At 46.0% G+C, this 25,064-nt stretch overlaps 1 protein-coding gene across 9 annotated transcripts in view; it reads right to left on the bottom strand.

Moving 5' to 3' along the window:
* MYH10 (myosin heavy chain 10) overlaps window positions 1–25,064 on the bottom strand; it is a 156,444-nt gene that overhangs the window by 10,475 nt on the left and 120,905 nt on the right. For all 9 annotated transcript variants that reach the window (XM_055101731.2, XM_063599244.1, XM_034942396.3 and 6 more), the window contains 12 exons: window positions 23,927–24,064; window positions 22,669–22,792; window positions 20,452–20,623; window positions 18,830–19,042; window positions 14,923–15,067; window positions 13,367–13,573; window positions 10,333–10,437; window positions 8,931–9,083; window positions 7,971–8,219; window positions 7,491–7,703; window positions 5,549–5,761; window positions 2,660–2,821 (listed from right to left, as the gene is read on the bottom strand). In XM_055101731.2, coding sequence (XP_054957706.2) covers window positions 2,660–2,821; window positions 5,549–5,761; window positions 7,491–7,703; window positions 7,971–8,219; window positions 8,931–9,083; window positions 10,333–10,437; window positions 13,367–13,573; window positions 14,923–15,067; window positions 18,830–19,042; window positions 20,452–20,623; window positions 22,669–22,792; window positions 23,927–24,064 — 2,094 coding nt within the window. The remainder of the gene's footprint in view (window positions 1–2,659; window positions 2,822–5,548; window positions 5,762–7,490; window positions 7,704–7,970; window positions 8,220–8,930; window positions 9,084–10,332; window positions 10,438–13,366; window positions 13,574–14,922; window positions 15,068–18,829; window positions 19,043–20,451; window positions 20,624–22,668; window positions 22,793–23,926; window positions 24,065–25,064) is intronic.

Below are 25,064 nucleotides of genomic sequence, written 5' to 3'. Positions count from 1 at the left end.
AATACTCAACAAGCTATGAACAGAAGGAAATTTCTTCAACTCTGATTAAGGGCATCAATGAAAAACTGACAGCCAATATCATACTTAAGGATCAATGACCAAATGCTTTCCCTCTAAAAGATGAGCAACAAGACAAGGATGTCCGATCTTGCCACTTCTACTTAACAATGCAATAGAGATTCTAGCCAGGGTAATTAATTAGGTAAGATAAAGAAATAAAAGATATCCAGATTGGAAAGGAAGAAGTAAAACTAGTTCAATTTGCAGATGATCTGATATTGTATATAGAAAATCTTAAGGAAGACACTGAAAGAATTAGAACTGCTGGTAATATGGACAGTAAAAGAAAAGAAAGCCCACAAGAACTAATTGATGAGTTCAGCAAGATTGCGGGATACAAGATCAACATACAAACATCAATTATATTTCTATACACCAACTATGAACATTCAAAATAAAGCAATTACATTTATAATAGCATCAAAAGAATATAAACTTAGGTATAAAGAAAAAAAGTGAAAGACTTGTATACCAAGAACTACAAAACGTCACTGAAAAAAATAAAAAAGATCTAAATAAATGGAAAGATTATCCATGTTTGTAGACCAGAAGACTTAATATTGTTAAAATAGCAATATTCTCCAAATTGATCTACACATCAACACAATAAACTATCAAAACCCAAGCTGGCTTTTTTTTTTTTTTTTTGGTGGCAGAAATTAACAAGCTAAGGCAGGTGTGGAAATCATTTACTCATAAATAATTTATATGCAGAATACAGAATTGTTTCAGCTCAATAATTAAAAGAGAGCTCAGCTGTTTAACCTCATTAGTCATTAGAGAAATAAAAATAAAAGCCACAATGAAATGTCACTTCACACTCACTAAGATGGTTACAATCAAAAGATGGACAATAACAAATGTTGACAAGATGTGGAGAAATTGGAACCCTCATACATAGCTGGTAGGAACGTAAAACTGCAGTGACTGTGGGAAACAGTTTGGCAGTTCCTCAAAGTTAAACACAGAGGTACCATATAACCCAGCTCAATTCCACTCCTAGGTATATTTCTGAGAAAACTGAAAGCACATGTCCACACAAATGCATATGAATGTTCATAGAGGCATTATTCAGAAGTCAAAAAAATGGAAGCAACCCAAATGTCCAACTGGGGGATAGATGAGTAAAATGTGGTAGATGTATCCACACAGTAGAGTGTTACTCAGTAATAAAAAGGAGTGTGGTACTTGTTTATGTGGCTACATGGATGAACTTTGAAAACATCATGCTAAGTGGAAAACCCAGTCACAAAAGGCCACATATTGTATGATTCCACTGATATGAAATATGGAACAAAGGCAAATTTATAGAGACTGAAAGATTAGTAGTTGATTAACGCAGGATGCAGCAGGGATACAGGGAATGGGGAGTGACAGCTAATGGGTGGAGGATTCTTTTGGGAGGGACCAAAATGCCCCAAATTTGATAGTGGTGATGGCTGAATAAGCCTATGAATAACTAAAAAACACTGAAAACACTAAACTGGCGAATTGTGTGGTATGTGAACTATATTTCAATAAAGCTGTTAAAATCACAGTATTATAGTTTATATTCTTTGTAATTAATTAGCTTAATAACTTTTGTAATTAGCTAATAAAAATCTTGAGCCCAGGCTGCAGTGAGCCATGACTGCACCACCGTACTTCACCCTGGGTAGCAGACTGAGACTCTTATCTCTGGGAAAAAAAAAAACAAAAAAAATCTTTATATTTAGCTTCAAAAAAAAAAAAAAAAAAAAAAAAAAAAAAAAGCATATGGAAACAAGTTCCTACCAACCTATTATCCAGAGATGACTTTCCCTCCAAACTTTTTTCTAGGTATAGTATGTCTGCCTACATGTCTGTATGTGAAAATGTATACACACACACGTGTAGAGTTACAAGTCAAACCGTCCTACACCGTATTTTCCTTCATTCATTTAAGTCCGGCCATCATTCCCCACACCCCCCATCACTTAGATGGTTAGCAGTCCATTGACATTTAGGGGGTTTCCATTTTTGCTATCAACACTTCTGCTAAAGATCTTTGTACATAAAAATTTCTTCTTTATATTTTGTTAAATTTTCAAGATGTATCAACAAGGTCAAAGGAAAAGTTTTCATCATTAACGGACCAGTTCCCCTGAGAAGTTGCTCCCATCCATCCTATAGGTGAGGGCCCCCTGCCTGCCTGCTAACACCATGAACTCTTGCAGAGATCACTTCTTGTCATTGTGGTAGTGAAAACTAGCACATCATCTGGGTAGAAAAAGTGACGATTAAAACAGACCAAAAAGATCACAAAAGCTACAGCACTAAGGGGCTGGGTCAACATGACCCTCCTCTCGAGGTGAGGAAGAGTGGGTTTTAAGCATTGCCAGAGGCTCTCAGGGCCACAGGAGGCCGGCATGATGCCTCCACCCCAACTGTGTTGCTAAGTGCATTCAAGTATCTCCTGTGGACACAGCGGACACACAAGCACTCTCTTTATGGCCTGCTGCCCCACCACTGGCCACGCTGACAGCGGTGCTGTGCCCCCCAGCTTCACTGCTGGACTCTGTGTAAAAGCCACACAGGTCACGTGGTGCCATCCAGAGACTCCATGGGTGGAGGCACATACCTGGAGCTTGCGGAGCTGCTTAATCACCTCATCCCGAGCTTTGTTCGCAGCCTCGATTTGGGCTTCGAGGTCCTTCAGGTCTATCTCCATCTTTTTCTTTGAAGCGACAGCAAGCGCCCGCTGTTTCCTCTCATCCTCCAGCTCCGCCTCGAGCTCCCGCACCTAATGGACAACATCGGGTTATGCTGGGTTACATCCAAGTATCTGCTCGCAGAACAGGCAGACTGTTCTCAAGTGGGGGGCTCTGGTTACTCGGGTGAGTGGAAACTTCTGTTACTCTGTAGAGGTCTCTGTTACCAAACAAACAGTTACTATCAACAGAAAACCACAGTAGCTGAATTTTGTTCAAAGGGGTCTTTAAACACCACCACCTAGTACAGACCATCCCACTGACTGCTACGAGGGCATGCGAGAAGGCAGCCAGTGACCTGAGCTCGGTGTAGATGAAGCCAAGATGGAAAAACCGAAGACAATACGGTAACCATGTAATAAAGGCTGGGGTAGGCACAGAGCGGGCATGGGGTGGTTGCTAAGAGGTACAGAAGACTAAGCGGGCATTCCTGTTTCCTAGAGCTGTGAGGACATGGGGCATGGCCATGTTGCAGGGGTGTCAGAACCAGGCAGAAACTGCCTTTGATCAGCAGGAAAGAGGGGAGCAGTCAAAGCTGTCCAATGGAGGAGGGACAAAATGAAGGCCTGCTCTGGAGCAGGCAGATGGGAGAGTGAGGACGAGTAAGATGTGGGCTGGAAACCGAGGTGGACACAGCTGTCAGCCACTCACTCACTCTGTGGCACTCTTCACTCAGCCTCCTAGTGTGCAGTGGGGATGGGGAACTGTGCTCACACTGTGTGAGGGATGCTCAGAAGAAGGTGCTCTGGAGTCCTTAAACCAAATCCTAACGCCTCTGTCACCAATGATGAGGACCAGACACAGAGCTGTTGAGCTCCACACCTTATCAGCCCATGAGTCCACAGGGACTGTGTGTCATTGCCTTGACATGGTCTTCCCAACCTGTCCTGCTTCTTCCACTTATTCAGCCATAAATGAATGTTTCATCATGTATTTATTAAGGTATAGGTCATAAATACCTTAATAAATACCTGCACCCTATGTAGTGCAGTAGCAGCTGGAGGCTCAGCGAGCAAAGAAAGGTCCCTGCCTTCACAACCTTCCGCTTCCTGCAAAGAGGATGATGGCTGGTGTGGGAGCTGGTATGGAGGCACCAAGGCTTGACGGAGTGGTGGCTCCACTGGTCCTCTCCAAAGGGGAGAAACAAGGCCACCACTGCTGCTGCTCTGCAGGGGTTGGCATGGGAGAGGAGGAGCAGGGCAGCTGCTTCCGCATAGGGCAGAGGTGCTCGTCATCTGCTTGCTGTGTTCTGCAGAGACCTGGGGCTGTACCTCAAGGCACAGGATAGCAGAAGGCTCCTAATGTAGAGCCACTTACATGAATTTCAAAGTGTGGTTTAAAAAAATTTCTACAAATTCTTTAATACTCTCCACCTTAAAGAGTTGGAGCATAATCTCCTCTTGAATGTGGGCCAGACTTAGTGACTTGCTTCTAATAAACAGAATAAACAAGTGATCACATGAGACTTGGGAGATTAGGTCATAAAAGGCCCGGAAGCTTCCTCCTTGCTTGCTTTCTTTTGGATCTCTCACTCTCCTGAAGCTCCCTCCAGGACACTCAGGAGGCCCATGTGGTGAGCTGCTGAGGCCTCCTGCTGACACCATGTGTGTGAGTCAGTTTGGCACGCTCCTCCAGCCCCGGTTAGGCCTTCGGATTATGCAGCCAGGGCCGAGGTCCTTACTGTAGCAGAACCACTGACTCAACTGCTTCCCAATTCCTCACCCACAGAAACTGTGACAAAAATGTTGTCACAGTTTGCAATAATTTGTTAAGTTTGGGGTAATTTCTTATCCAGCAATAAATGATCAATAATTAGTGGAGCGAAAATAACAAAATAAAGCAAAATTCAGTAATTCCAAATCTGGCCGGGCATGGTGGCTCATGCCTGTAATCCCAGCACTTTGGAAGGCCAAGGCGGGCAGATCACCTGAGTCCAGGAGTTTGAGACCAGCCTGGCCAACACGATCAAATCCCATCTCTACTAAAAATACAAAAATTAGCTGGGCATGGTGGCGTGTGTCTGTGGTCCCAGCTACTTGGGAGGCTGAGACAGGAGAATCACTTCAACCTGGGAGGCAGAGGTTGCAGTGAGCCAAGATTGTGCCACTGCACTCCAGCCTGGGTGACAGAGCGAGACTCCGTCTGAAAACACACACACACACACACCCCAAATCCAAAACTTACTGCCATGAACTGGAAGGGACTGGCAAAATACCCACAATTCATTTTTAAAGTAAAGTTTTAGACTAGAAATTTAACATATATGCAGAAAAGTGTCTAATATACATTCAGAAAAGTATACAACTTATACATGGATAGCAACTTTATAAAAGGACAAATTTAAATATCTGCTCTTTTTCCTTTTGAAGAGTGATCTAATTATTAGGACTTGGAATCTGAACCACAGACATCTGCCGAATCACCGTGTCTGGGATGCATCAATTCTTTCCTATACCCATGTTCTAAGACAAGGAACTTGAACCTAACCACGGATTCCTTTGGGAGTCCACTGAGGGCTTTCTGACTGATAAGTGTCTGGCTTGTAAGCAGCAATGATACTGAGAAATAGAAAAACCTAAACTAATTACAATAAAATTTAAATAATAAAATTCTCAAATGACCAAATAAATTCATTTTACTCTATGTGTTACTCTGTGTTTACTCAGATGTGTTCTAACACGAATGAACAGGATACTGACCCAGAGCTGGGCTTTGAGAGCCTGCACCCCTTGTTGTGGAGGCCGCACCCTCTGCCCTACCTGTTTGATCAGCAGCCGCTTCTTCTCTTCATTCTGCTCATCCCTGGTTTGCAGGTCTCTCTCGAACTGCGCCTTCATGGCCTGCATGTTGACCTCCAGACGAAGCTTGGCATCTTCCGTGGCCTGGAGTTCGTCTTCCAGCTCCTCCAGCTGGGTCCTCATTTCCTCCACCTGCTGCTCCAGGGCCCGTTTGGATTTTTCAAGTTCGTGAACCTAAACCACCGAAGCATCAGGAAAGAGTTGACTGGGGTGGAGGCACATATGAAGAACAGCAGTCTTACTGTTTTACAGGCCCAGGCGTGGCATGCTGGCCACTTTGGTCCCCCTGGGCCGGCCCCCTGCCACATGCATACACATCCTTCCCTCTCCCCTGAAGGCTGCTGCTATTCTCCATTTCAGTGTATGCAGTTCAGAACTACAGTGCGGATGTCTTTATTCCCACGTGTTCTCTGGTCATCCTCCTCTGATGACCTTTAAGCTGACAGCTCTTCAGTGAGCCAAAGAACAAAGGAAACAGCCATGTCAGGGAACCTGTCTGTTGACTGACTCCTTGCCTGCTGTCTGTGAGGAACAAGTACAACAGTACATCTCTTCTTGCTGTAGAGAAGATCATTCGTATTGAAAAGCACATGTGGAAACTGCTGATTATTAGGGTGGCTTAGGCCTAAGAAGCAGGGCACAGTACACAGGCCTTGATCTTTCTCTGGACAAAGATGCCCCCAGCACCATTTCCCTCATTCTCTGTGCCAAGCACTGTGCTGAGAGCTCCATCTCCTGTGCCCTTTGACCCTCGCAGCAGCCTTTGGAGGGAGGCCTTGGTGCTGCTGTGCACTCCCTCTGGGGTCCAGGACCACTGCAGTTCTCACGGGGAATCTTAGGACAGGAGGAAGGTCCATTTCTACAGTGTCTGGTGCTCAGTAGGCACAAAAGACCTGTTTGTGGGATCAACATGTGAGTGTTGATGCTACAGAAAACGAACATGAAATCAACTGTAGAGTTCTCTCTCCACATTTCACTGTGTAACCATGGCCACTTCTACTTTCAGTGGCCTCTTTTTGTCCATGGGGCTAGTCCCTGGGCGCCAAGTTGTAGGAGACCCAGCAGAAAGGTGGGACCACCTTCGCTGACTTATGATGTGGCCAGATGGCCCATAGCACATGAAAATGAGATCCTGCCTTTTTAGAGGACTTTGTGTGCTTTTCAAAGCAGATGCAGTAACTTCATGAAATTGGGCAAGTATAATGTCCATCTGGCAGATAAGGAAACTTAGGCTTCAAAAGCTTAAGTGGCTTCCCATGGTCAGAATGGAAGCCTGTGGAGGAGCCAGGGAATCTTGCCTTTGATACCAGGCCTGGGTTTGTTTTGCTATCTTCAACACGTCATACACTAAGGGAGAGACGTAGGGTAAATAAATATGGCAGCTCTTGTGGAAGATGTATGCAATGGAAAGAAAAACTGTGCCACAGAAGCTTCCAAGCTGTGGATAAGCCCCCAAAGCTACTGAAGCTCTCAAAGAAAACAATGGGGCCTCCCTGGGAAGAACCAGGTCAGAGGGAGCTGCCATTCCCTCCTCCTCCTCTCCAGGTCCCCACTCACCTCATGTTTGATAACTACCTGGGACGGCAGAACCATGAAACCTTTTGTTGAAAGGCCCTCCTGCCAGGATGCAGGCTGCAGCAGGGAGGGCAGTGAAAGGACGAGAAGAAACATGTTCACCTCCAGCCAGTGCTGGGGGGAGACTGCAGAAAACCTCACAGCAGTCCCAGAAGACCTGAACCCCGTATGCATACACAGGCCAAAACACTCCTAGATGGCTTTGCTGCTGGGCTGTGCATTCCCAGGTCCTTCAGGCTCCCCTGAGGAGTCGCCTGCTCCCGTGTGAAGGCCCAGGCCCCTGGGATACTCTCCCGTGCGGAAGTGTGGAGCCCACCAGGCGACTTACGTTTTTTCCCACATCATCTTTGGAGCTCATGAGGTCTTCCATGTCTGCTCGGAGCTGCTTGTTCTGCCTCTCAAACTCCTCCTTGGCCTCCAGGGCTTCCTCGAGGGCCCGGGCCAGTGACAGGGCTTTGGTTTCTTTCTCTCTGGCCTCGGCTTCGGCCCGGTCCCGCTCTTCGGCATAGCGAGCAGAGATGCTCTTCTCTTCTGCTAACAGCTGTGCAGAAGGGGATGGGGGAATACGAAAAACCGAAACAGTGACATCAACTTTCCTCTTCCACCACGTGGCTGATTTATCGCTAGAGTGCTGCCACTAGATTATGGTGTTCTTGTATTTCCTTTTTTTTTTTTTTTTTTGCTTTCCCTTTTTCCAATTTTGATATAAACATGTATCACATTTAAATGCCTTTAAATAAGATTATTTTAAACCAAACAAACAAAAGCAAGAGCTCTGCCAGGAGGAAACGACACGTGGCCGACCCACCTGGTCAAACTTCTTCTGCTTCTTCTCCAAGTTGGAGGCGACCTGGCGCTGGTGGTCCAGGTCCACCGTGAGGTCGTCCAGCTCCTGCTGCAGGCGGTTCTTGGTCTTCTCCAGTTTGTCATACGCCAGTGCCTTCTCCTCCAGGCGCTGGCTCAGGGCCTCCGCATCCTTCAGAAGCTTCTTCTTGGCTTCTTCCAGACTTTCAATTGTTCCCAGGTCGTCATCTACTTTCTTCTTGGTATCAGCCAACTAGGTTTTGTGTAAGGACAAACAGAAAGCTCAGTATTAATGTACTCAGTTGGGGCCGGGCATGGTGGCTCACGCCTGTAATCCCAGCACTTTGGGAGGCTGAGGCGGCAGGATCACTTGAGGTCAGGAGTTCAAGACCATCCAGGCCAACATAGTGAAACCTCATCTCTACTAAAAATACAAAAATCACCTGTCTGTAGTCTCGGCTACTGGGGAGGCTGAGGTGGGAGGATCACTTGAGCCCAGGAGGTGGAGGTTGCAGTGAGCTGAGATCACGCCACTGCACTCCAGCCTGGGCGACAAAGTGAGACTCTTATCTCAAGGAAAAAAAAAAAAAGAACTCAATTGGTTTTTGCCTTTGAAAAAAAAAAAAACCTTTTGTTTTTAATATTTTGAGAGAAGAAAAATCAATACGGTGATTTTAAAACAAATGAGTCTTAGACTGTCACTTAATTTCTTAGCTAATAGTCCATAAAATGATGACTGGATTGAAATCTTACATGGTTGACACAGTCCTAGGTCCTTATTTTAAGGGCTTCCAGCATTATAACCAGCATGTGGCTGGGTCAAAGAAAAACCATTTAATGGGCTTAATTTAGTACGACCTAATTAACTGTCCCAGATGGAGCTGAGACAGCCCAGCACAGCAGGGCCAGGATCTGCTGAAGGCACACATCGAGGCCACCGCGGCTTCCTAAAGAGGACGCACACCTGGGACTGCAGGGCCAGCACTTGCTTCTCCAGGTTCTTCCTGGCCTCCTCCTCCTCCTCCTGCTGCTCCTGAAGACTGTTCTTCTCCTCTTCCAGCTGCCGGATCCGACTGCTCAGGTTTAGTTTCTGGCGTGTCTCCTCCTGAAGAAGCTCCTGTGTTTTTTTTAAAAGGGCAACACTTCCGTTATATTTATCACCAAAACAAATACACCTGTATTAAAGAATTCATGTCGTACAAAAGAGACAGCCTCAATGCATGAGAACGCCCAGTGACATTAACAAACACAGATGATTTAAAAACACACACGATAACTTTGTAAAAGCTCTTCACACCAACACTGCTTCAGACTCATCTCTGAAAAACGAATGGCGGCGCCATCCACCCAGGGGCCCAGGCTGGAGCCTCCAGGCATCCCCGAGGCCTCCCCTCCTGCGTCCCCCACCACACCCCGCCTCTCCTCAGTCACACCTGGAATCCCTTCCTCTCCACCCCCTACCCCGTCTTAGTTCAGGCCCTCAGCCCTTTGAACTAGGATCACCTCTCCCGTCTTAGGCATCCCCTCAGTTATTGTCCTTTGTATTTCCTGCCAGATTGACTTCTAAAATGTAAGCACAAACATGTTTTTCCTGTTACTTTCAGACTGGAAAGTCTTCAGAGGCATTGGTTGTGTGGAGCAGAATTTCTGGGCCATGGCTCCGGCCTCCTCTAGTCTCACTCACCAGGCCGCACCTTGTCATGCATGGGGTGTGCTTTGGTTAAAATGAACTTGTCCCCAACTGCCTAATTATTCCACTTTTGGCCTGAGATTTTTTTTTTTTTAATCCCCAGCACCTAGCCTAAAGCCTGGCAAATAAACACTCATAAGTGTTTGTAAATTTAACAAAACTAAGCTGTAAAACTCCAAAAATAAAGTGCTACATTATTTTCAAGTAACCTGTAGCTGACTTAAAAACATCCCTAACGGATGATGCAATACAGGTCTTAACAGTCTGATAAGCCTCAACTCACCCTTTTACAAAATGGACTGTTTCTCACAGGTCAGCACGATGAAATTCCAACCATAAGGAAACAATCTTATTGGAAATGGCCAGCAAGACATTGTGTGCAGCAGGACCATAGCTTGGGTCAACCACAGCCCAGGCAGCGGCCGTGAATGGCAGCTGGAGCTGTCTCCGAGGCCACCCATGTGCCTGCCAGACACACGAACCCCAGGGGCTCTACATCAAGACACTGAGCTTCCAGGGAGAAATCCCGAGTAGCAAGGCTGGCTCCAAATAAAAGTATGACATAAAACTAGTAAGAGGTGACACAGAAGGCAATTCTGGGGCCAGCATATTTCACCAGCTTATATATTACAGAAATGTTAGTTATTATAAAGACCCCTTGCTCCCCAGGGAATACCTGTGTATCCTGTAGTTGAGACTCAAGACTAGCTGCATCCTTAGCAAATTTAATACCCTTCTTCTCTGCTTCTTCCAGAAGGGTGGAGACATTATCTAGCTCATTCTGTAAGGAGCAGAAGATTAAATTCAACTCAATAGTAAGCAAGCAGAAAGGGTCTAGAAACACAGCTTTTAAACAGAACACAAATAGAGAAGAACTCGGCGGGAGTGTGAACCTGAAACTACCCATTCAGTTAAGGAAGACTCACTACCAAGAGTCTGTTGCCTTCAAATGGAGCTCAAATAAGTAGGTACTAGAACCTGCCTCCCTGGCCACCTTAATAGTCTCTACCCATGAAAAGGACAGGGGGCGGGGGGTCTCCTAACTGGTTTCCTACCTTCTTCTATTTTTATCATGAAGATACAAAAATGAAAGCAAAGCCTCTGAAAGAGTGACTGTATCCTCTGTGGGGAGGCTGAAGGCCAGCAGGTGCTTGATTTTGGTCCTTCACACGAACATGCGTTAACCATATGTTTTGGGAGGAAAGTATAATTCACATTCTTATAGAACTTGAAGCTTCTATAAAAGGGGTACAAGAAAGTTTTTTTTTTTTTTTTTTTTGAGATAGTCTCACCCTGTCGCCCTGGCTGGAGTGCAGTGGTGCAATCTGGGCTCACTGCAACCTTTGCCTTCTGGGTTCAAGCGATTCTCCTGCCTCAGCCTCCCGAGTGGCTGGGATTACAGGCGCTTGCTACCGCGCCCGTCTAATTTTTTGTATCTTTAGTAGAGACGGGGTTTCACCATGTTGGCCAGGCTGGTCTCGAACTCCTGACCTCCTGATCTGCCTGCCCCGGCCTCCCAAAGTGCTGGGATGACAGATGTGAGCCACCACACCCGGCTGGAAGTTCTTTTAGGTTTCAAAAAACTGGTATTATATGTTCATCATGAATATTTAAGCTATTTCTTATGGTCAGATTTAATTAATAATATATTTTTCTTCTCAATTAATGATATTTCTAAAATATTTTCCAAACATATCTTTGTGGTATAAGATGCTTTATAATTTTTGACGACAGTGGGTGCTGGGAAGACGCAGAGGGACGCAGAGGGGCAGCAGGGCGCCGTGCGTTCTCGCTAGTCCTCGTCACACCGGCCAAGGGAGAGTGGACGGTGGCACAGCCACAACAGAGCACATGCTGTAATGCTTCCATGTTCACTCTGTTTAGCAACATCCTTCACAGAGCTCACACTTCATCAGTCTTGGGAACAGTGTGGTGGGGAAGGGCTCCAAAGTCAAGAGGGACTCCTGCCTTCAGCACCAGCTCTAGAAGTTGCCAGGTAAGTCACCAGAGCGGGCAAGAGCCTTAGCTTCTTTGAGCCTCAGGTTCCTCACCTACCAGAGGGGTTGACTGAGGATTAAATGGGGAACAACGTACATGGGAGCCTAGCATATGCCTGGTGCGGCACAGGGGACAAGGAACTGTCACTCCCCTCCCTTCCCCGCCGTAGGCAGAGTTCATAATGCTGTTTCAGAGATTTTCTCTTTTAGGAATAGCTTTCCAGATTGTGTGTGAGAGCACGCACACAATATTTCAGTACCTACACGTTAACACAGCAGGCCGGGACCACCCTCCTTCGAAAGGCCTGCTTGCGATGTTGACCTTTGGCCGGTGTGTGGGAACTTGAATTTAGCAAGAGTTCCCACTATTTCCTGAACAATAAGGGTGGCTTTTCTCTAAACTGTCCATGTAAACAATATGGTCTATGTTGAACACCTACGTTTCTTCTGGGAGTCTGCAATTTGGGTTTATGCTAGGCAAGAGGTGCCTATGTAACCAGCCCCTAATAAAAACCCTGGGGGCCGAGTCTGTAATGGGCTTCTTGGAAGAAAACATTTCACGCATGCTGTCAGGACTCACTGCTGGAGGAATTAAGCACGTGCTGTGTGACTCCGCTGGGAGAGGACTCCTGGAAGCTTGTTCCTGGTTTCCTCAGCACCTCAGCCCTCGTGCCCTTTCCTTTTACTGATTTTGCTTTGTATCTTTTCACTGTAATAAATCTTTGCCATGAGCAGGCCTCTCTGCTGAGTCCTGGAGTCCTGGAGAATCATGTACTGTAGTGTGGTCTTGGGCCTCGGACACAAGACAGCTCTGTAATGCTTTTTCAATGTGGCAATATAGGATGTACATCTTTTCTTACCAATAAGGACTCATCGACTATATTGTTTTTGCTGGTTGCATGGAAGTCCGTATTAAACATTAAAGTTATTTCCAACCACAGTCAGCCCTTCCTATCCATAGGTTCCATCTGTGGATTCAACCAACCATGTATTAAAAATATTCAGAAAAGGGCCAGGAGCGGTGGCTCATGCCTGTAATCCCAGCACTTTGGGAGGCTGAGGCAGGCAGATCACGAGGTCAGGAGATTGAGACCATCCTGGCTAACACAGTGAAACTCCATCTCTACTAGAAATGCAAAAAATTAGCCAGGCATGGTGGTGGGTGCCTGTAGTCCCAGCTACCCAGGAGGCTGAGGCAGGAGAATGGTGTGAACCCGGGAGGCAGAGCTTGCAGTGAGCCGAGATTGCGCCACTGCACTCCAGCCTGGGCAACAGAGTGAGACTCTGTCTCAAACAAAAACAAAAACAAAAAAAAAGGTTGCACTAATTTATACCAGCAGTGTAAAAAATAAAAGTCTCGTAAATCTTTGCCAATGTGAAGTATAATTTTTTTGGCCCATTGTTCCTATTCTCTTATTTACTGGACTAATGGAGAAGCTGAAGTGCTTAAAACTGTTAAGCAACTATAAACACAATTCAAAGTGGAACTGATCAAGTCCAATCATGCTGTGTTCTTCTTAAAATAAATATTATTTAACTTCATCAAAGTAATAGACACTAGGGACACCTAAGACTCGATGTATTTACTGGATAGCAATTTTCAGGTATTGCACAGCACACTGGCCATGGGTCTCTTATTGCACAGAGGGATACAATGGTAAATTAGGGACATGCTACAGTGGGACGTGTGTAGAGCGGAGGTTTCCGGCTTACCTGCAGCTTACTTGCTTTCTCCGCCAGCTCCACCCTGAGCCTGTCACCTTCAGAGACCTTGGCATGGAGCTCCTGGACCTGCGCGTCGAGCTTCTTCCTCTTGTGCTCAGACTCGGCCTTGACCTGCTGCAGGACCTTCACCTCACACGCCAGCTCCTTGTTATCTGTCTCCAGGCCCTGCTTGTTCTTCTCTAGATTTGCTTTGAACTAGGAGACGGAAGGGAAAACATAATTCACTAGTTATTTTCTAAAACTCCATACAGAGGACTGCTTTTTGAGTCTGCAGAATTGTGCCTAACACACAGTGAGTCTGTAGTCAACATCTGTTGAATGAATGAATGAAAGTGTTTGCTGTTCTCTGAGTGTGAGGATTTCTACATAAGGAACACACGCGTACATACTGCTCCGAGGAGCAGATGCAGATATTTAGGGGCTCACTGTGCTAAGTAATTAGCCTTGTCCATGCCAGGTGTGTCCTGTCTGCAGCGTCATCACTCACACTGTCCTCTGTATAAAAAAGTGTTGTTAGTGTAAAGAATTGTCTTACACTTACTAACATGAGCAGGCACCCTTGGTGCAGGGGTGGCCCCAACAGGATGTATCTCCAATGACATCCTGCCTCAGGGACAAGATTGGGTGTAGTAAGGTGGTCACATGGGAATCTGGGCCAGACTGTCTGGCTTCAAGCTGCCTTTCCACGAACCAGCTGTGTGACCCTGGCTTAATTACCTAACACCACTGGACCTCAGTTTCCTTGTCTTTTAAATGGGAATTATAGGAGACTGTGCCACAGGGTTGTAGCAAAGATTAAGGAAGGCAATTCGTGTAGGGCACTTAGCACAGTACTTGACACAAACATAAATGTTCCGTAAATGCTAATATTGTCATTGTCTAAATTAAAAGGTGGCATGTGGCTAGGCAAAGAACAGAAAGATGGAGAAACTGGAGCAAGAACCAAGTCACAAAGGCAAGGATGATTATGGGAAGTCATGGAGGCCAGTCTGCACAGGAGGGTGGCGTGAGTCACAGGGCACATGAAATTAAGTTTCAGGAGAACGGAAAGCCTGTGTCTGAGATACAGAAGCAGGAACAATGAATGAAAGCCAACACTGTGTTTGGTGGCTGAGGTGAGATCACAGGCAGGGAAGGACAAGAAGGGAGAGATGAATGTCAGGAACCCCTGAAGGGGAACATCGGCAGGACTTGTGACTTACTGGCAGCAGACAAGTTAGGGAAGAATGACTTTCAAACCATTCGGGGTTTTGAGTGAAGCCACTGGGAGAAGGGTTTAGTGAGAAGAGACACTGGGGAGGACTGTGTGGTTTGAGATGGTGGCTGGATCCATGCACTTGCATCTGGCTTTTCTTCCTAAGGAGACAGTGTGTTTTCTGAAAGCCGCTCCTGCCTTGGCAACTGGGTACCCAGCAGCCCACTCAGTGACGTACAGAGGCTGGAGACTAATCAATACATGACTGAACAGAACGGGCAGATAGGATGGGAGTGGCTCTGACGGCAGACTTTCTCCAGGCCACAGCACACGGCAGGGCCTCCCTTACCCGCTTGGCCTGTTCCAGCTGCTCTGAGAGCTCCTCCAGGGCTGTTGCGTGTCTTTGTCTCATGTCCTGGATTTGAGCTTCATGGTTCTTAGTCTCCTCCTCAAGAGCTTTCTTCAGCTCTGCCACTTCTTGTTCACGTTTTGTACTAGAGAAGGACATTTTTTAAGAGAGATCAGAATTAGCTGACTGATTAAAAACACATTTTCTTTTTGAAAAAGTACTGTTTTTGTTTTAAATATTACATAAATTCCTTTAATAAATATTTGATGTGCTATTTCCAGTAGGCTGGCAGGTCTATTACTGTGATATCAGAAATCCTCCTAGAGAGCTGAGTAGTGGTTCATGCCTATAACCCTGGCAATTTGGGAGGCTAAGGTGGATCGCTTGAGCCTGGGAGGTTGAGGCTACAATGAGCTATGATTGTGCCACTGCACGCCAGCCTGGGTGAGTGAGACCCTATCTTTAAAAAAAAAAACAAGAAAACAAACAACCAGTGCAACTTCCATGCCATGTCTGGCTTATCAAGACACAGGGTGACATCCCTAGGGGTCTTCAAATTGTTCTGGGCAGTCTGGTTTCACCGGAGGTCAGGAATTGGTTAACACAAGATGCCAAACTGCCTGCCATAGCCCCAACAGACTTGAATAAAACTGGAAAAAGGGAGTCTCCCAGAGATTTTCAAAAGTGAAGGGGTGGCAAAGGCCAAATGAATCAGGACGTTGCAGTGTAACAAAGCAAGACTCTTAGCGTTCATGTGAAGAAGCCGCAATTAACTAACATCCTCCCAAAATTCTACCAGGAAATGGCTTAAGGTTGGGGAGGAGGGCATTATCTTTTGGAGGGGCAGGAAAATTAAAAGGCAGCTCAAAGGGTTCAGAAAGGGTCTCTGATGTTTGATATGAGAACACAGCAGGTCTATGGCCATAGAATTGGAATGTTCTGACATAAACTGTGGTTTTATCTAACCTGCACTTTACGGTATGAAGATCACATTAGCATTAAATATCTTTCCATGGCTTTCTTATATTTTTAAAATTGGCTGTAACAAATACAGGGTAACTTGAATAACCAGAGTTATTCACTGTCTAGAAGAGATCTTACTTCTCATGGCCAGTCCCTCTAAATTTGTTAATCTGAGCACCGTGTTTAAGCACGAGCTTGATGAAGACTGAAGCCAGTCAGGTAAACAGCACTCCTGCTAAGACCTATATTAGCACCGTTGAATTAGCTACAACCTCACACTAATCCTGAAGCACACTGCTAGCAAACTTGCTCTATACTTTATAACATGTCACAACTTAGAACAGTGATTTACACACTGATTCCCGTGTGGACACGTTATCCCTCTCTTCACCTCTCTTTTCCTCTCTTCTCATGGAGTCACGAGATGCAGGGGCTGGCTGAGAGATCCCTGTGCCAAGAGAACAGGGCCTGGTGGCTGCCAGCTCCATGGTCGCATGTAGCCCAGCCAGAAGGAATCACTAAGGATTCTTTGTGGTCCAGCCTAGCTCAGCCCCAAGTTCCACTGGCTCAGCCAGAGGTCAAAGATGTGCTGGTCTGGTCCTGTCCTCTGCAAGGCTCCCAATGAGATTGTTTCAGCTCACTCCAGGGAAATCTCTCCTACTAGCAGCCGTTGTCTTTTGGGAAAATAGTTGTGTGTGTGTGTGTGTGTGTGTGTATATGTGTGTGTGTGTGTGTGTGTGTTCCTCATCCCTACTTAAATCCAGTGGTCAAAGGAAACCTTCACCTTCTCTTCTCCAGGCTGAACAACCCCATTTCTTTCAGTTTTTCATCAAAAGTCCTTAAGAGAGTGAAAATGCCAGTGAGTCTGCAGAAGAGTATATGATTTACGGAGGACTGTTACTTTATACTAATCATGGGAAGAACCAGGGCCCAGGTGGGGTGGTTTGCGTTCTCTAAGGGTCCTTAGCAAGAATGGAGGACATGTCTGAGCTGCAGGCAAAACAGAATCAGTGAGTGCTACAGCTGGGCATAGGCATGGTTTTAATAAATATGCGCATTTAGTTTTTTGCGAGGGTTGGATGGAAAAATGATCAGAACCTTATTTTCTATTGCAGTCAAAAGCCCAGCTGGGAGTGGAGAGTTCAGCCAAGTCTAGTTCAGTGGTTTCTAGATTTTAAAAAAGCAGATATGTCAAAGAGAAGTCCAGGACTTAAACTACTAAAAGCAGTTACTCTGCTGAAGTGGGGTAAGGGCTGGGCGCGGTGGCTCACGCCTGTAATCCCAGCACTTTGGGAGGCCAAGGCGGGGGGATCACCTGATGTCTGGAGTTTGCGACCAGCCTGACTAACATGGAGAAACCCCATCTCTACCAAAAAATACAAAATTAGCCGGGCGTGGTGGCGCATGCCTGTAATCCCAGCTACCCGGGAGGCTGAGGCAGGAAAATTGTTTGAACCCGGGAGGCGGAGGTTGCAGTGAGCCGAGATCGCACCATCGTGCTCCGGCCTGGGCAACAAGAGCGAAACTCCGTCTCAAAAAAATAAAAAATAAAAAATAAAATAAAATAAAAAAGTGGGGTAGGAAGCCTCGAACCATGCCTGGCTCAGATGGGGTTTTTCCTCTCTCTGGGTAAAAGCTGAAGACAAAAACCAACCAACCTCTGTCCAGCTGCCATAGCTGTACATATTCATGGCTAGGATCATGGCAAACATTCCAAGGCTCACCCCTCTGTTCTCCAGCACAGACAGCCTCCCCACACCCACCATCTGACCTCAGTCTCACTGCTCTATCGAGCCGGCCTGCCCTGTGGACACCATGATGTCATTCTTTCCACGACCAAGTGCCCAGGTTTCCAGCTGCTGGGTGGACCCAGCTGATGACATCCTTGTCCTCTGGGGAAACGCACTGGTTTTCACCACAACCTGTTTCCCTCCTGGTTGCTCTGGGTCATTTTCTGCCTCTCTGGCCACACCTGCATTCATAAACAATTCCCTCTCTCCTTCTTGCTTTATTCCAGGCCTCAGCAACTCCCCAGGGTGATGGGCTATCCTTTCCATCATTCACACCCTGGAAGAGCCAGCAGGTGTGCCTGCAGCCAGCCAAGGCGCGAGGGTTCCCTTCTGGCTGGGACTCCTGGGGTGGCCCTGAGGCACTTGGCAGTGTGAGTCTGGGAGGGAGCAGATGGCCTCTGCCAGGACAGTAAGCTGGCACACCCCCCACACTGCTCTCCACAGTGATGACACCTATGAGTCCGTGGGAGCCGCAGGCCAGCACCTCCAGGCCTGCGTACCGGCTCACTGCTAAGGCTCTCCTGCGACTCGTGGGCTGCCACACTGCAGCTTTCTACCCGGGAGCCTTCTCTGGCCATGTTCACCTATGCTCGTCACTTTTTTCATGCCCGCCCTGGCTGCTGGCTCATGATGCTGCATATGCCTCTGCCCACTGCACACTCTGTCCCAGTGCGTGCACCAGCCTTCTTCTCACCCTTGTGAAGGCACCCTTCCCTTTTCAGCTGGTTACCCACACCGTTCACACCACCTGGCACTGCCAGCATATGTGCCTGGCCTCCTGGGTATCTCCTCCTATTCCTGTGTTTACCCTTCTCCCTCTGGTCCTATCTATCTAAATCTCTTTTCACTGCCCCCTGCTCTGTGTAGTTGTCACTCTCTCCCCCTAGATATCCATCACTGACCACAGCTTTTCCGATCACATCCATCTCACTCTGTGTCCCTCAGTCTGCTGGTTTACCCACCCACCCCTGCACAGGTATTTCTACCCATAGGCTGGTCTGTTTCTAACCATTACCATTTAATCACCGTTCCACCTGCCATCACAAGGAAAAGCACACCACCTCCCAAAGATAGCAAGCACACCAGGCATTTCTGCACGGGCTCGGTGGAGAGGTTGGCGGGCGCCCGGGCCCTGCTTCCTCTCCCACACTCACCGTAGTTCCTGCTGAGCTGCCGTGGTGTCCAGCGTGTCCTCCAGCTCTGTTTTCAGAGCTTCCAGTTCCTCACTCAAGTCCCTTTTCTGCTTTTCGGCCTTGTTCCGTGAAGCCTTCTCGGATTCAAAGTCTTCCTGAAGTTCAGCAATTTGGGCTTGTAGCTCTCGCACAACTTTAAGGGCATTGTTCTTATGGAGTGTTTCATCGTCACCTCTGTTAAAACACCCAGGCGCAAGAGGCACTCAGAGATGGCACCCGGATGGCCTGTTTCTCAGGCGAGCCCCAGCCCCTGAGCACCTCTCCACGAGACCCCAGTCCCACATCCCTCCTCCTGGGGCCTGAGGCTGGTGCAGATGCTTAGCACCTGCTAGGGCAGGAGGAGGTTCTCAGGTAGAGGCCTTGCTGAAGGCCCCAAAGCTAATGGTGGCAGAGCCAGAACTAGATTCCAGCCCAGCCCCCTTTCCAAACGACCATGCTTCTCCATTAAAAGGTAGGACACTCTTACTTTAGCCCTTAGAATATGAAAACATTTTCTCTGAAGTCAAAGGCTGTTATAGTTAAAAATCTGCTTCTAACTATGAAGGAGTGACCTCCTCATCACACCGGAACCCAGCCAAACCAGGGATGCTCAAAGAACACAGTAGAAGAAAGAGGCTGTCATCCTCATACCCTCCAGGTGCCTCTCTTCCATAGGGCATCTTTTTGTTTATGTCTGTGGTTTAAAATGTTGGAAGATTTTTCTGATTGGGAATAGTTGGGATGTTTGAGGTAAGGGAGATTTTTCTTGAAAGATTTTGATTGTAACACATTATAAACTCCAAGTATTACAATCATGTAGCCAAATAGTTATTCTTTATAAAGAAATGAAACATTAGACATATATTTATTACATCTGATTTGCATTCTAAACTGAATGGTTTAGAACTGATTATTGAATCATGCTCTCAGTGGAGAAATATAATTTCTGAAAAGTGATTTCCCTTCAAGTTCTAAAACATACTACAGGCTGGGCGTGGTGGCTCACGCCTGTAATCCCAGCACTTTGGGAGGCCAAGTCAGGTGGATCACTTGGGGTCAGGAGTTTGGGACCAGCCTAACCAACATGGTGGAACCCCATCTCTACTAAAAATACAAAAATTAGCCGGTGTGGTGGTGCACACGTGTAATCCCAGCTAGTCGGGAGGCTGAGGCACGAGAATTGCTTGAACCCAGGAAGTGGAGTTTGCAGTGAGCTGAGATTGCACCACTGCACTCCAGCCTGGGTGACAGAGTGAGACTCCATTCAAAAAAATAAATAAATAAAACATACTACAGTTAATCTGTAATGTACACAGACCAAAACATTTGTTATAGTGAAATAATTTGTTCTGGTGTGAATTTCCAAGAGTTTCATAATATAACTTGTCATTTTAAAGTATAAATATTGAGATGGTTTATGAGACTTTCTTGCTGCCCTGACACAAATTCTGTACGCCTGGGCTTTTCACTTTCTCAGGTCACACCAAACAGCAAGCAAACCCCATCTCACTCTCCCAGGGTTTTTGAATGCTCCCGAACATAACAAAGTCTGCTGAAACTCAGCCCCATGGGCTCCCGTGCAGCGCAGCTGCTGGGCTGCAGACCTGGCCAGTGCGCCCTGCAGCTCCTCCTCCTTCTTGGCCAGCTGCAGCTTGAGCTCATCAATCTGCGCCTGCAGCTCTGCGATCTGGTCCTGCAGGTCGGTCGTCTCCCCGTCGAGTTTTCTTTTGGCCTTTTCCAGTTCCTGACGAGTCTTTTCTTCCTTCTTTAAGCGTTCTTTAAGGTAAGACATAAGAAGCTCTTCAACACACCGAGTGACTCACCACAGGAATAAACTAAAATACAGACTGATCCAAGTTGAAAATAAGCCATTTTATTCAAAAGCATGTCACTGCCCTGATGACATGGTCATGCGCTGATGTCAACTACTCAGTCATTTCAAACCCACCGAGATCTGGAGGGGAGATAAATTAGTGTGGGGAGGGAATTTTAAGGAAGAAGTTGAGTGTCCTAAGAATGTCCTTTCATGGGAGGTGAGACCACACTGTGAGAGCCGAAGGGAGCTGGAATCCTCTCATGTCAAACACATCACTGTACCCAGGTTTGCAAAGTGGCTCAGCAGGTGCTGGGGCAGCAATCGTAGCTGCCTGTCACCCCATTCCCTTTTCCATGGGAACCCCTGTTCTGAACCAAGAAAACTGCCGTCCTCAAGTACTGGGAGAGAGGAGACAGAAGAGTGGGCAGATAGGGCCAGGCCTTTTTTCCACCCTCCCCTCTAAAATTCTGCAGTGATCTCTCAGTTAGCCCTAGTGATCTATTTCACTGAATGATTTATTTCCTCACAACAACCTGTATGCCTTTGTGTTCTCCACCAGGAACCAATTTGCTGAGAGGATGAGACCGAGTGTCACAGGCTGATCAAACAGGTGAGTAAAAAAGCACATGTGCTTATGGGTACTTCCTCAGCAGAAGAACCATATACTAGTACAAATGGTTTATGAAAGTAATTTCATACTGACATGCCCTCTTTTGTTTATACTAAAACAAACAAACAAATAAAACCCCAAATATTTTTTAAAAGCCAACCCCATCATCTTCCTATCATAAACGCACACATTAACCAAGAGTGGGCACCTGCCTGCAGGCGCCTGCACAGAGCTCCCTCCCCCTGGTGATGGTACCAGTCTCTAGCTGCTCTTTCCAACTTCCATCCTCTTTTCTTATTTCTTTTGCAGAAGCTGTAATGTCCTAGGATTTCCTGATATTACACTGTGGCTTGGCCCTCAGTAGTGTCTTCTCTGTATCTGCCAGCTTTTATGTCACTGGCCAGTCCCTTTGTGAGGTACTTTGTGGGCACTTTAATGCAGCTTTAGATTAAACACAATGGTCTGTAGGACCCAAACAATATAACCCCAACCATGCCCACCAAAGAGCAGTATCTTTTACCACAGTACCAAAGTTAAAAAAGGAAAACCAGGCCTGGCACCATGGCTCATGCCTGTAATCCCAGCACTCTGGGAGGCCAAGGTGGGTGGATCACCTAAGGTCAGGAGTTTGAGACCAGCCTGACCAACATGGTGAAACCCCATCTCTACTAAAAATACAAAATTAGCCAGGTGTGGTTGGTGCATGCCTGTAATCCCAGCTACTTGGGAGGCTGAGGCAAGAGAATCGCTTGAACGCAGGAGATGGAGGTTGCAGTGAGCCAAGATTGCGCCACTGCACTCCAGCCTGGGCAACAAGAGTGAAACTCCATCTTAAAAACAAAGAAAAAGAAAAAGGAAAACCATTTTATCATCATTTCAAGGCAACACAAAATAATCTTAAGAGCCCTTTTTATTATGTTTTAAATACAGTGTCTCGCTGTGTTACCCAGGCTGTAGTGCGGTTGCATGATCATAGCTCACTACAGTGAGCTCCTGGGCGCAAGCAATTCTGCTGCCTCTGTCACCCCACGATCACAGCTCACTCTGGTGAGCTCCTGGGCGCAAGCAATCCTTCTGCCTCAGCTTCCAAGTAGCTGGGACCATAGATGTGCACCACTACGCCAGGCTAATTTGTAAATTTTTTGTAGAGATGGGGTCTCACTATGCTGCCCAGGCTGGTCTTAAACTCCTGCCTCAGCCTCCCAAAGTGCTAGGATTACAGGCCTGAGACACCGTGCCCAGCCAAGGGACCTGTTTTAACAAGTCAACCCAAACTGAAGGTCCTTATTGTTAGTAATCATCGTGTATATTTTTTATTTTTGCATGTTCTGATTACAGTAAAAGCTAAACACTCACATGTCCTAGTCCTTGATTTCTCTAGCCCCAAACACTAACCTTCTAAATCTGAGATCATCACTTCTTGCTTATTCCTGATTTTGGCCAAGTTTTTCGCCTTTTCTTCCTCTTCAGCCAGCTGAGAGGAACACTCAGCAATGCGATCTTCCATGAGTTTCTTTTCCTGGACAGGAAAAATTGACTGCTTCAGAAAAGCCATTCAGAATGACCACTTGGGTTCTGTATTCCTCATAAAGGTCAACTTTGACTCGAGGGAAAATAAGTTCTATCGGCACTGCCTCCCCCAGCAGACTGTACACAGTCACATGCTGCAGAACGATGTTTTGGACAATGATGAACCGGATACACGACAGTGGTCTCCTAAGATGATCATGGAGCTGAAAACTTCATCAAGAGCTGTCATAACACCACAGTGCAATTACTCTATTTTTAAAATAAATGTACTGCAGCCTCAGTGTGCCATGTTGATAAAGTCTGCAGTCATGTACAGCAATGTCCCAGGCCTTCACATTCACTCAGCGCTCACTCACTGACTCACCCAGAGCAGCTTCCAGTCCTGCAAGCTCCGTTCGTGGTGAGTGCCCAATAGAGGTGTGCCATTTTAAATCTTTTCTATCATTTTTACCGTACCTTTTCTATCATATTTTTACTGGACTTTTGTGTGGATATGTTTAGATACACAAGTACTTATTAGCACTGTGTTCCAACTGCCTACAGTATTCAGGACAGTAACATGCTGTACAAGTGTGTGGCCTAGATGCAATCGGCCCACCGTCTGGTCTAGGTGTATAGCAGGCTCTACCATCTAGTTTGTGTCCATACACTCTATGATGTTTGTACAAGGATAAAATAACTTCACAATGCATTTCCCAGAATGTGTCCTCATCGTTAAACAACACACGACTGTACTCCAAAAGGGCAGAAAGGCTTACACATCTTGGTGCCCACCCCGGGAGCTTGGCCCAGCTGCCTGGTATTCAGAGTCCCACAGTCAATGGTGGATGAATTAATGCTTGCACAGATGGAGACAAGTCATCATTGAGTGACCATTATGCACAAAATGCACATGTTACAAGTCTAAAAGATTATCAGGATATTTGATAAGGTTTAAAAAATTCAATGGTGCCTGTATCTTTAGAAATCTATACAAGTAGAGACTTACAGAGAAAATTCAGTAAATGAACCTAAAATCTTGAGAAATTTCTGTTTGAGGTCACTTTCAATGAGTGTATCAACATAATATTATATAAATATTTTCTGTAACTAAAATCAGCTTTTTGTGGGAACACTCTCTTACTTTGATAAACTTGGAATTTTGGTCCTCGAGAAGCAGAATCTCCTCTTCCATCTTCTTGATCTTGGCCTCTGCTGTCACCTTTTCCAGCTGCAGCTTTTGCCGAGCCCCTTCCTCCTCGTCCAGCTGCTCTTCCAGGTCCTTGTGAAGAACACACAGTCAGTCTCGCCACTTTCTTGAGATTTGACCACACATTCATTGTGCACAGGAATGCATTACAATGAGTTACTAATTTTTTTTTTTTTTTTTTTGACACGGAGTCTCGCTCTGTTGCCCAGGCTGAAGTGCAGTGGTGCCACCTTGGCTCGCTGCAACCTCCACCTCCTGGGTTCACGCCATTCTCCTGCCTCAGCCTCCCGAGTAGCTGGGACTACAGGTGCCCACCACCACGCCCGGCTAATTTTTTGATTTTTTTTTTTTGGTAGAGATGGGGTTTCACCATGTTAGCCAGGATGGTCTTGATCTCCTGACCTCATGATCCATCCGCCTCAGCCTAGATACTAATTTTTGATTCTCAAAATGCCAAGGATATTTAAAAAAATATGAAATGCAGTTATGTGAAATAGACATTTGTATCCGCTACAGGCTAAAGTACAAACTGGGTCAATCCTTCTAGAAGCCAACATGGCAAAACATAGCTTTAAAAATGAGCCTTTCCTTTCAACCAGCAATTTCAGGAAATTGTCACAGATGCAATTTATATAAAAAGACATACAGTGATAAGTTATTTATAATATTGAGTAACTATGAACATGCTACAAAAAGGTCTTGGTAATTAAATGTTGGCACATTTGTTAAATGGAATAATATATAGTAATTAAAATTCACATTTTGGAATAATAGCAACACAGGCAAACATGAATAATGTAGTGGCACTCATCAAATGTGTATTTAATTTAGCTGAATCCAACTATATACATGTTCGGCCAAAGAAGAGAGAAAGAGAACATGAAAACAACAATTTAAATAGTACAGGTCGTGAGAAATGAGCTGTCTCAGTTCAAGTGTACCTTTCACAGCAGAAGCACCTCATCAAACTGGGCGGGAGCATAGAGTTTACATGTATTTTTATTAGAACGTGCAGATCTTTATAATCTACATTACTGTTTATGATAAACATGCTATTACACAGGATCACAGA

Source organism: Pan paniscus, chromosome 19, assembly GCF_029289425.2.
Source record: "Pan paniscus chromosome 19, NHGRI_mPanPan1-v2.0_pri, whole genome shotgun sequence".
Lineage (NCBI taxonomy): Eukaryota > Metazoa > Chordata > Mammalia > Primates > Hominidae > Pan > Pan paniscus.
The sequence above is the reverse complement of the archived record's forward strand: the minus strand, read 5'-3'. Positions and strand labels throughout refer to the sequence as shown.